Source organism: Ovis canadensis, chromosome 1 (genome assembly GCF_042477335.2).
Source record: "Ovis canadensis isolate MfBH-ARS-UI-01 breed Bighorn chromosome 1, ARS-UI_OviCan_v2, whole genome shotgun sequence".
NCBI classification, from domain to species: domain Eukaryota; kingdom Metazoa; phylum Chordata; class Mammalia; order Artiodactyla; family Bovidae; genus Ovis; species Ovis canadensis.
This window is the reverse complement of record NC_091245.1, coordinates 264683379-264695984: the sequence shown is the minus strand read 5'-3', so window position 1 is coordinate 264695984 and position 12606 is coordinate 264683379. Positions and strand designations below refer to the sequence as shown.

Sequence of the window (12606 nt, the reverse complement as noted above, 5' to 3'; positions counted from 1 at the left end):
CTTCAGTTCTAGTTTTGTTAATTAAGATCTGTATTTACTAAGGGGGCTTCCCTGGTGGCTCAGATGATAGAGGTCTGCCTGCAATGTGGGAGACCTGGGTTCAATCCCTGGGTTGGGAAGATCCCCTGGAGAAGGAAATGGCAACCCACTCTAGTACTCTTGCCTGGAGAATTCATGGACAGATGAGCCTGGTAGGCTAGCTCCTTGTGGTTATGTTACACTGCTAAGAGGTTTAATTAAGTTATTTAAAAGGACACTCTAAGTTTGTTTCTAAAGATTATCTCAGTAACCAGTCTTTGAATGAAGATCAGATGCTCCAGGATCTACAACCAGCAAATTAACAACAGGCCATAGTCATTTAACAAACTAAGTCAGATGACCTAGAGATGTTACTGAGCTATACCTAATGAAAGTTCTCGACTTAAGTTCTTACTTATGATTTTACTATTACTGCTAACTATATTGCTTGTTTCAAAAAGTGTCCCTTACATTATCAAATGTGTGACTGAGCCACTGATATAATGATGGGCTATAGTTCCATATGAAACCCATAGTTATAACAGATGTAACTCATATATCTTCCTTCGGTAAGCTCTCTTTCATACATGTGACTATTGATACATTCTCTCAATTTATATGGACCACTTACTCAATCTGGTGAGCCTACAAAACATGTACAAAGACATTTATATGCTTGTTTTGCTGTTATAAAACAACCAAAAACTATAAAAACTAATAACAGCCCTGCTTATACCAGTAGAGCATTCCAACAATTTCTTAAAATTTGGTCTATAAAACATTCTACAGGCATTCCCTATAATCCACAAGGACAGGCCATAGTGGAGAGGGCTAATCCATCACTTAAACATATGATACAAAAACAAAAAAAGGGGGAGATGCCCAGGACAATAAACAATACTGAATAACGCTTTATTTACTCTCAATTTTTGAATATTTCAGCACAAACTATGGAAACTGCAGCTGAGTGACATTTTCAGGCCACATCCACAAATACAACTAAGGCTGTGATTTGGTGGCAGATCCACTAACAAATGCTGTCACTGGGGAAGTTAATTACATGGGGAAGAGCGTTTGCTTGTATCTCCCCAGGAGAAGGTCTAGAACCTGTGTGGATTCCAGCTGGTAGAGTAAAACCGAGCAGAAACAATCGGTGACTCCAGGCAACCTGATCATGGCTGTTTGCCCTGATAACCATCGCAGTGAGTATACCCCTGACTTTGGCAGAAGCAAAGGATTATACCTATTGAGCCTATGTACCTAATTCCCCGATTGCTAACGCCTGTTAATTGGGGTGAAGGATCTATCCCTGTTTATGTTAATGAATCCTCCTGGATCCCTGGTCCAGAAGAGAAGCGTTTGCCCTTCATAAAAAGGAAAAGGGGACCCCCTACAATAGTACTTTGGGTTTTGACCCTTGGCCTCTTTGCCTGGGTGCTGACCAGGGCTGTCTTAATCTATCAATGCAGGCGTGGCTTTCTGTAAATTCTTTGAGCAGAAATCACACTAAGGCTCAACTGTATTTGCTTTCTGGATTGAGCTTTGTATATCAAGAAACTAATCAAAATAATCTACCACATCAGATAGACCCATGTGAGAACAGACGCATATGGGCCAACCGACAAGACCGAATAGATTGAGATAACTGTTGCGGGACTGAGGGGGTGATCTTACTTAATGGTTCCTATGGAATTGTCTGGGACTGGCCCCCGAAGGGGTATACAGTCTCTAATTGCCTACACCATAACTCATCCTGCAGTCCTTATAAGAAGTCGCGTTGGTATGCATGTGAGTACAATCACACTACTATTACTACACACTGAGAATATCCCATCATCTGGCAGGGCAGTGGCATGTCTTCGCCACAGCCACAGCTCGAATCAGGTAGGGCTCAAACATAATTATGGAAGTTGGCCATAAGCCTGAAGAAATATCGAATTTGGGATGGAAATTATTCTCATTCCACAATTTAGACTCTGTCATTCAATACATCAACAAACTGGACGTTTTATACTCAAACTTGTGTTTGGGATCCAGATGTGATTATGATTGGCACTATAACTATTAACAAGACAGAAAGGAACCTAACCTGCCAGGATTGCAAACTATATACCTGCTTGATTCAACCCTAACCATTCCTATGTGATGTTGCACAGATGTTGAGGAGTCTGGCTGCCAGTAACTCAAGACAGGCCTTGGGAACTCTCCCCTGACATGCACACTTTGCTCACAGTACTAAATACCATTTTTAAAAGATCTGAATGTTTTACTGGGCTCCATATTGCCACCATAATGGGCATAATTGCCATCACCACCACAGCGGCAGTGGCGGAAATAGCCCTCCATCAGACGGTACAAACCACCACCTTTGTGCAGGAGTGGCATAAAAATGCCACTTCCACTTGGGGAGCCCAAACTCATATAGATGAGGAGATTAACAGCAGGTTGGTGGATGTAGAAAGGAACCTACATCCTGCAGTGCTACTCTTAGGGGAAGAAGTGCAAAATCTTAACTTACAAATGCATTTAAAGTGTGACTGGAACATTACTACTCTCTGTGTGACCTCCCACCCCCAGGAATATAATCAATCTGAACATACCTGGGAAAATATTAGACGACACTTGCAGGGCTATATGACTGGCAAACTTACTCTAGATATTAAACAAGCAAAAATCATTGGCATGCAGCACGCTTCTCTTAGACTACTACCAGGAAAGATGCACTTCAAGGAATAGCAGAGGGCCTTAAATCACTGAGTCCTCTTGAGTGGATCAAAGGTATCAGACGTGGTCTCATTAAAACATTACACATGCTTTGTTGTTTCACTATAATTCTCTGCTTAGTCTTCAGAGGCGAAAACTAATGAAGAAAGAAGTCATGAGATAGGCATATCTTTTGCTACAAAAACAAAAAGGGGGAAGTGCAGGGGTTAATAGTCAGCCACCTGTCACTCTGGCTAAGTCATGAGAAGAACACCATGGGAAAAGAAAAAAAGTGAGATATAGCAACTAAATATAATCTAAAGAAAAAGTACATCAGGCTGATTAGTTGGGCTCGTCATGCCTGCTGAGCTAAGGAGGAACATGGTGTGGACCTTGGAACTCTGGGTCAGCGCAAGTTCAGAACGCTGCTTGCAGAAACACTGATGGGTCTTCCGATGTTCCTGTGAAGATTGCTGCCCCTGGCTGTGTGATGCCCTCGGTACTAGGAGGTAACATAAGAGTACAGAGAAGAGCACTAACTCTGGGACCTGACTGGGGGCATGGGAACCTTATGTTATCTAAAAAGCAGATACTTCTGCATACTAAGAGCTCAAAAAAAGTGATGTAGAATCAGTCAGCAGGGCCCTTGATCCTAGAGGTCATGAGTCCCCTGGTCCCATCTTTAAAACCTTAATTCTGTCTCTAGTTTCCTTTTTCTAAGCTGTGTGTTGACCACTTTTGATCCCTACGTGCTGTGCTGGCTGCAGCAGGGGGAGGAAGGGAGGCCAGAGGATGAAGACATGCTCTCCAGGAAGATTCCAACCACTGCCCAGGTTCCTGAGCAGGAGGAGACTGGCTCTAGAAAATGAGCCGAGTCAGCAGGACTTGCCCGTGCGTGCAAAATCACACAGAAGTGGTGGGGAGGCTACACCCAATCTACTGACAGATGGTGTGAACCCAGGGAGAGCTGGATTTACAAAGGGAAGGCTCAACTTTGTGGACTTCCAAAGCCATGATCAAGGGCCTCCACAGCTATGTCAAGAAATGGGCCATTTTAAGGTAATGAAGTGGGAAAAGCCAAGCCAGGAGGAAGGGGTGGCAGCCCACGGTGGTGGATGTAGATGGTCTCACTCCGGGGCTGTGGCCATAGGGTTTCAGTGCTCAGAGCCCCAGTTTCCAGGGCTTGTTTTGCTCAGCGCCCGACACTGACCTCACACCTCAATGTGACCTTCCTTTGCTGCTGATTCTGAGTGTGCGTGTCTCTCATGCTGGCCCGTAGCCTCGGGGACTGAGGAATGTAGGTCAAACTCTGTGCGGAGCCCAAAGTAACAGAGGATTCCAGGGCCCTGAGGCCTGCAGGAGTTGTGTTCCGTCCTTGAAACTGGTCCTGAGGCCAGGAAAGCATCCTCTACTCACCTGTCTGCCAGGCACAGAGGGGCTCTGAAGGGGGCACCTGTCCCTGGGGAGCATCCATACCCCCGGCCACACTGTGGATAACAGCACAGACTAAGTGTGGCCGCAAAGCCAGCCTGATGCCATGGATGATGCTGTCCCCTTTTAATCTTTTATTCATGTAGGAAATGGAATATTTCCTGCCATATCAGTAAGCAAGGATGTCACAGTCATCAGCGACTGCAGCCCTCCTACGAAAGCCAGTGAGCCCTGAGAGAACTCAGGAAGGAAAGAACACCTGCCATCTAGCAGCCGTCAGAATGCAGCCACTTCCCACGGTGAGCTCTGAGGAACTCTGGACACAAAACAGGATACTGGTCCCAGAGAGCTGAGATGCATATGAAAGGAAATGATTTCAGTGCACCTAGATTCTTGCATCTTCCCATACATAGAAAAGTGCTAAATTCCTTAACTTGGGATATCTGGTTCTCTTTAATTAATGATCATCTTTTGATGTTCAGACTACCTCCCTTTTGTTGCAGAACTTCTATATAACCTGACTCCTCTCCTTGCCTCCTCAGAGTTTCTCTCTCAGAGCTACTTGAGATGCTGTCTCCTGGACCTGAAGTCCTAAAATTTCCCACCGAATGAAACATAACTCTCGACTTTTAGGTTGTGAATATTTTTAAAGTCAACACATGTGAGCATTAAACTACGAATCATAAGGTACCACCTCCACACTCTGGGTCCACCAGACTCCTGAGCAGTCCTGAGCTCCCCCAGAGCTGAGGCTCCAAGCCAGTAGGACCCAGGACACAGCTGCTGGCTTTCAGCACCACCTTTGGTTCCCAATAACTCGACGTGCTTCGTCACGAGGGAGGGTGACAGGGCCTCCCCACTCCCCTGGTGGGAATCAGAAACCACAAGAATGAGCCCGTATAAAAAGATCAGCTTAGAGGCAGCTCCTGGAGGCAAGCCCTCACCTAGAACAGACTTCCCATTTTGTGTAAAATTGGAGAAAATGAGAAAGTCCGCCCTTTGAGAGCAGATCCATTCCTTGAACACACAGGGTCTCCCCCAGGGTACTGGCCTCATCCATAATCCACATGCAATAAAATCCATCTGATTACAAGCAAATTCACTGTGAAAAATCCTACTTAAAATAAAAACACTTCAGTCATAGTCAATATCTAAAAAGTTCTTTTTTTTTTTTTTTCTTCTGGCCACAAAAGGTAATCAAGTTTGAAAAGGAATGGTTTTTTATAACATTTAAAAATCATTACCTGGCTCTCTATATGTGTGAAAATTAATTTTGTATCATTTATTTCTGTAAAAAATATATCAGCTACCTATTTACAATGAGATTGTGGAAAAAGGTACAGATGTGACTTCAGGGTCCCACACATTTTCCAATGTAATTTTTAGTGGGTATTTTGTAATTTCACTTCATCCCCAGTTCCAGTGTGAATTTTTAATGCATCCCGCATATAAAGCTTGCTTTCCTAACATCATGGCTTGCTTGGGGGCTCATGGGGTGTGAGCAGGGCAATGGAGTGGGAACTATGGGAGAGGATTCTTCCTCTTCCTCCTCCTCCTCTTTCTCATCAACATAAATGGCAGTAGAGACCTCAGCCCAGTCTCACCGCGGCAGCAGGGCTGCAAGTCCTTGCCTTGACCCCACCGTGGTACCCACCTTTGAGGATGGGCTTCTTGCCAATGCTGTGGATGCTGTAAACGGCGCTGGACAGGTGCACGTCTGGGATGAGTTCTGCCAGCAGGTACCCGGAGTACCAGGCGCACAGGGAGGCGAAGATGAAGAACACTGCCTTCAGGGTGCCTGTGGACAGACAGATGGCAAGATGCATGTGGTGCCCCCACCTGCTCTTCTGACCCCATCCAGGCCTTCCTGATGGCACCGAGTCTTAGCAGGACGCCCCATGGGGAATTCCTCAGGATGGTGGGCTGGCGAGGGCCTGGGGCCACTCAGTGGAGCCCATCGGCTTCTGAGCACGGCTGCTGAGGGGAACAGGATCGGGTGACAGGAGCGGGTGACAGGAGCGGGTGACAGGAGTGGGATGTGAAGGCGCTTGGGCTGAGGTTCCCATCTGCTGCTGTGCTGGGTCTCAGAGCTTCCGCACGGGCTCGCATCAAGGGCTCCTCCGGCAGCCCTGACACCTGGCCTAAGGACAGATGAGGCCCTTCCCTCCAGAGCCCATGGGACTAAGGAAGCTCCTGGAAGCAGACAGAAACCCAGACGGTGGCGGAGGCACCCTGGTTTGTTTACTGTGTCACCAGTGCTGAGGGTGGTACCTGGTACCCGTGAGCACACAGTCACCCCTGTGACACTGGAAATGATCCCCAGATTGTCATTATCCTCAGACAAGGCTGGAGGGACACCCATGGTTCCTGGCAAAGGATGTTGTTGAGCTCTGCTGCAGGCTGCAGGTGCGAGGCTTTGCACAGATCTCACGGAAGTGGAAGCAGAACCCAGAGTCAAGGTCACCTCTGAAGCTGACTGAGCCGCTTTGTAACCATTGCCAAAAGCCCCCTGATCATTACTAACCAGCTTCCTGACTCCCAGGTAGACAAAATGCCTGCTCCAGTAAACACACTGTGCTGTGCTTAGTTGCTCAGTCATGTCTTACTCTTTTCGACCACACTGACTGTAGCCCGCCAGGCTCCTCTGTCCATGGGGATTCTCTAGGCAAGAATACTGGAGTGAGTTGCCATGCCCTCCTCCAGGGGATCTTCCCAACCCAGGGATGGAATTCAGGTCTCCTGCATTGCAGGGAGATTCTTTACCATCTGAGCCACCAGAGAAGCCCAAGAGTACTGGAGTGGATAGCCTATCCCTTCTCCAGAAGGATCTTCCCAACCCAGGAATCAAATTGGGGTCTCCTGTGTTACTGGTGGATTCTTTACCAGCTGAGCTACCAGGGAAGCCCAAACACCCTATAGCACCCCAACCAATCACCTAATGCTTACCTTCCAGCAGTAACTTTGTCTTGAGGCTATAAAAATTGGCTATTGACCTGTGAGAACTGTTGACTCTCCATGGTCTTTCAGGAGTTGTCAGCCCGCTGAGCTCCCAACGCCCACATTATCTCTGCTGTTTGCTCTTAATAAATTCACTCCCTTCTGAAATGCTGTGTGTCTGGAAATTCTTTTCCAAACTGCGCTCAGACTGCCTCCACAGACATCCCTGGAGAGAACCTGTGTGGTCGACAGACTCCAGGATCCTCCTCTCAACTCCTGGGGACAAGGCACTGACCCACCCTTAGGTTCCCAGAGGCCTGGCGGACAGCTCTGTCCCTACACAGACAATTTTTTTAGATTTTACTCTGTAAAGAGTCCACAGATCAGGACTATGCAGCATTCCCCAAACTGCCAAGATCCAGGGATGGCCCAAGACCCTGCACAAGGGGACTCAGGGATGTCCCCCATCGGTGTTTAGGTCTAGTCCTGAGAACAAGAGGACAAATGGATGGATGGAGGGAAGGAATGAGGGAAGGGAGAGAGGGAGGAAAGAGAGGGAGAAAGGAATGGAGGAAGAGGGTAAAACAAGAGGAGCGGAGGGGAGGGCAGGGGAGAGCCCACCCACCGGACCCCACACCTCCTCACCGCCTTGCTCTGTTCCCTCTCAGGCAAAGCATCAGAAATAACTGCACCCTGGAGTGGCCTTCAGGCCTCACCATCCCCCTGCGGCTCCAGGCAGCTGTGCTGGTCGAGGCCTCCTGAGCCTCTAGGCTGCCAGCCCCAGGCCCCTTGGACGGTCCTGCCCCGTCCACACCCTCCCTGGACAGCACACACCCTCCTGGAGGCGGGAGGTTCCCCCGTCCTGGGCAGACCCAGCCTCCTCTGCTGGCTTTCCCTGTCTGTGTCTCTCCACAGGGTCTCAGATGACCTCACCAGACCATCCTCCGAGCTCTGGACAAGACTGCCCTCTTGCTGAACTGTCAGCACCCAGGATGCCTCACAGGGCCTCGCAGGTCCCAGATGAAACCCTTGATCCTCCCCAGCTCCCCAGTCTGCTCCTGCCCCATGTCTTGCCCAGGACAGGCTCTGATGTCTGGGCCTCTCCCCGATTCCTTACGTCCCCTGCCAGGACTTGGTGGGATCCACTGGCCAGGCTGCTGGGGCCCCGCCACAGACCTCTCTTCATCTCTATGGCCTCTTTCTTCCCAGGTCCCCCATCCTGGCTCTTCTCTCTCCCTGGTAGTGAACCTAGGTGCTGACTTATCACTGGAGTGTAATAAGGAATGGGCTTCCCAGGTGGTGCTAGTGGTAAAGAATCCACATGCCAGTGCAGGAGATCTAAGAGACAGGGGCTCGGTCCCTGAGTTGGGAAGATCCCCTGGAGGAGAAAATGGCAGCCCACTCCAGTATTCTTGTCTGGAGAATTGCATGGACAGAGGAGTCTGGTGGGATACAGTCCATGGGGTCACAAAGAGTTGGACACAACTAAAGTGATTTAGCCTGCACCCATGCACATGATAAAGGATACATCTCATCTTTATCCCAGGTCCTGGCACAGAATTCCTCAAACCCTGATAACTTCCTGATTGGAGTGTCTGCTGTGGTTCGTATGGGGCCCCTTTTATCCACACCAGAATTTATGCTAATGAGGTGGGTCCTGGGATAGTTTCCAGGGAGGGTGGCCGGCCATGCGAGAAAGACCCAGCCCATACCTCAGACTCACTCCCAACCCCCAGGAGAGGGGACAGAAAGGAGGCCAGCTCAGTCATGTACCGGTGATGTAATAAGAGCCCAGTGAAACTTGGAACTCAGAAACTTGGGGGGTTTCCGGGCGGGGAACACACAGATGTGCCAGGAGGGGACGTTCCCAATCCCCAGGGGCATGGGCACAGGACTCTCGCCCTGGGCCCTCCAGGTCTTTGCTCGTGGCCATGCCTGCTGCTCAGTTGTGTCCCACTCTTTGTGACCCCAAGGGCTGTAACCCGCCAGGCTCTTCTGTCCATGGGATTCTCCAGGCACGAATACTGGAGTGGGTTGCCACTTCCTCCTTCACGGGATCTTCCCAACCCAAGGATCGAACCTGTGTCTCCTGCATTGACAGGCAGATTCTTTACCACTGCACTACCGGGGAAGCCCTGCATTTGGCTGGTCCTCCTGATTTGTATCCCAAAGGATAAAACTGTAATCGCAAATAGAGTGGTGCTTGCAATGTTTCTGTGAGTCGTTTCAGCAAATTACAGAACCCGGGCCCCACCCAGGAGTTGCGGGAACCCTGAGTTTTGTAGCCATCTGCTCAGAAGTGTGGGTGGCCCCTGAAGCCTGTGGCTGGCATCTGAAGACAGGGCAGCTTGCAGAGGGCACTGCCCTTAACCCCTGGGCTCTGGCGCCTCCTGTGGGTGGTGGGTGTCAGAAGTAAACTGAATGGGTGGACACCTAGTCTGTGTCAGAGTGCTGGTGACTCCCCACCCAGAGCCCTGAGCAGAGACCAGTGGGTATTCCCCAGCCCCCTTTCCACCTCTCCAGAACCCAGCGCTGGGTATCCTCTTTCTCTGGCCATGATGAAATGCAAACCTCTGTCAGTCTGGCCGTGTTGAGCCCTGGATCTCAGCTCCCTCTTCATTCCTCGTTATCTAGAGATTCCTTTCTCCGCCCCACCCCCTCCCGCGCCAACTTGTACTAACATGGGGTAGGTTATATCCGTCAGTGTTGCAGATGCTTGGGCCGGGGTGGGGGGTGCTGTCTGGTTAGCTTAGGTAGTCACCTGGTGAAACAGGACCCCTCTGTCTCACCTGGATCATTTAGCCTTTTTTCAAGTGCATAATCTCAACATCAATTCCCTCTTTTTTCCAACCATGCAGTTTCTGAGAAGGTTAGAACATGATGTGGAGAAGGCCTTCTGCTGGGAAATGACTGAGACAGTGTGGTCATTGCAGTCCCTGGCATAGGGACATCTCCATGCTGGAAAAACCAGCCACAGAAAACACAGTGAGAGGCCAGGGCAAGCCGGCATGCTGTCCCGGAAACTGTCCCTGTCTGTTTTCAGCTCCAGCCGCCCTGACCCGCTGCCCTCTCCATCTGCACCCTGGGGATGAGCTTGTCCCTCTGCCCCCACGGTGCCCACCTCCAGACCCCTGGCCATCTGTTCCTTCAGTGGCCCGCTGTGCGGATCTTTGGCCTCCTGGGTGTGGCCTGCGCGGCCACCCTCAGGTCAGCCCGTCGGCGCTGCCCACCACATCTCCCTTGCAGGTCTGTGCCGCACACCTGGGATGGTGCGAGGGTCACAGGGTGTCCGAAACAGGCTGCTGGATGCTCCCTGAGTGAACCGTGTGATGCGACTGCTGGGAACATGGATTCGGCATCAACAGAGTCTCAGGTTCAAAAACAATAGTTCACTGTGTCCCATGTGTCAATTCACAAACAAGTGTTGTACTTGAAGAAAACTGGCAAAGCAGAGGTTATTCAGATCTTCTCAATGTCACACGTGACATCTTTGAGCAAAGAGTTGCTGTTTGGTTTGGAGGAGACTGAAAGGGAGCGGGGTGCCACTTCTCTGATGCCTTTTTGCTCTGAAGGGAGGCATGGTTTTGTCCCCAGGTGAACAAGGACAAACTGGTGGCAGCGAAGGGGAAGATAACGAAGAGGGAATAAAAGCCCAGACATCCTCACGTGGAGAATCATGAACTTGGAATTCGAACGTTTTCGAGTTCAAGGGGCTCCTAGGAAGGCTATAAAGAGTCTATGCTCCAGGGGACGGGTGCAGCTGCAGACCCCCAGGCCAGGCTTCCCACAGTGGCTGGGAGGAGCCACGATCTGCAGCCAGATCCCTCCTGGGGAGGGAGGGCAAACCCGCAGCACGCACTGGGACCAGTTTACGGTAAGATGAGGCACGGGCAGGTGGTGGAGCCAGCACCTGGGGCCTCGGTGGGGAGCATGGCTGAGGATTCCTCTTGGGAAAGGTGGGGGCTCAAGGACTTGGCTGAGACCAGCACCAGTGCAGGGGGCGGGGAGGGGGAGGTCTACCCCAGCAGGAGAGGTCCAGCACCTTCAGACGTGGAAGAGGAGACAGGAAGTACACGGAGTCCAGGAACTTCTGTAATTCTGCGACTCTGGCCTTTCCTCATAAGGCAATAAGGTTGTCATCGGCCCACAGACATGTCCTGAGCACTTCCGTCAGCAGTTACCCTTGAGCATTAGAGCAAAGCCCATCCTGGGCACAGGTAGGAAGTTGGAACTTCCTCCTCAGAGACCCTCTGTTAGGGCACATGTGTATATGCCCTGCCCTGCCCCCCCGCCTCAGATTCTTGGATGTTTCAGGTTGGCACTGACCACTTAGGCTGGAGGACAAAGCCGGTGCACAGTAAGGCGGGATACTGGTGAGGAGGGTCTCAGGATCCCCCCGCCCGTCCAATCCTGAGCCCACAAGAGCACACTCGAGAGGGATTCCTTCCACATCAAGTGGACGAGGATGCTGTTTGTCACTGGCAGCTTCCCCACAGGGACCCACATCCCCTGGACCCCCGGGGCAGCCACACCTGCACTTCTTGTCCTCGAGAGGCTGGGGGCGCTGAGGGGCGGGTGAACCAGACTTGGGTTTCAGCAGCTTTGAGGCTTCAGGCCCTGCTAGCCCCAGTGGCCACAACTGTCACAGTCCTGTCGATGAGGCTTTTTGGCAGTAGGGCTGGGAAGTGTCACACCTGGGCATCTCAGCAGGTTTGCAAGGTTCAAAGTTCACATGCCAGTGCCCTTACTTTTAAGGAATTAGGATGACTGCTCCAGGTAGCTGCCCTTCTTCAGTCTGAGTGTCCTTCCTAGAGCCATGTGTCCTTCCTAGATCCTTCCTAGAGCCCTAGCCGGGGCAGACCTGGGCCTTGACTGAGTGTCTAGGGAAATGCTACTTTCACGTATTGCCAGATCCTTAGCTCACAAGATCAAAAGTGGCATAGCTTTGACCTTTTGTGAGTATTCTCTCTGGCAGCCACACCCAGATAAATGCAAACTCGGTGTGATCTCAAAGCTTGATGTGAAAGGACCACATAGCTCACAAATGAATCACAAGGACTGCGTGTGAAAAAGTAGTAGGTGGGGGGAAAAGCAATCTAATAATATTCAATTATTTCCCACCAAGTCAGCAGCACGATAAGGATATACTAAATAATATGTTGTGCTCAGATGCTCAGTCATGTCCCACTTTTTGTGACCCCATGGATTGTAGCCCACCAGGCTCCTCTGTCCATGGAATTCTTCTGGCAAGAATGCTAGACTGGGGTGCCATTTCCTCCTCCCGGGGATCTTCCTGACCTAGGGATTGAACCTGCTCGTCTTTTGTATCTGGCGTTGACAGGCAGATTCTTTACCACTAGCGCCACCTGGGAAGCCCAAGTATATAATGTGGAAATAATGAAAAAAAAAAATCTTCCAAAAAGGCTATAATAAAAGTCAGTGCCCCAAGAGATATATTTTCCCCCAAGATAAGAGGTGCATCTCCTTGCATTTATCCTACAAGCCATGCAAGTTACC

General features: G+C 50.3%; 1 protein-coding gene across 3 annotated transcripts in view; it reads right to left on the bottom strand.

Annotated features, from left to right (window-relative positions):
- The window catches only part of LOC138435968 (beta-secretase 2), a 236949-nt gene that overhangs the window by 46580 nt on the left and 177763 nt on the right, over positions 1-12606 (bottom strand). For all 3 annotated transcript variants that reach the window (XR_011255308.1, XM_069581304.1, XM_069581326.1), the window contains one exon: positions 5807-5950. Coding sequence is in view for 2 of the 3 variants with exons in the window: in XM_069581304.1 (XP_069437405.1) it covers positions 5807-5950 (144 nt within the window). In the remaining variant the exon portion in view is untranslated. The remainder of the gene's footprint in view (positions 1-5806; positions 5951-12606) is intronic.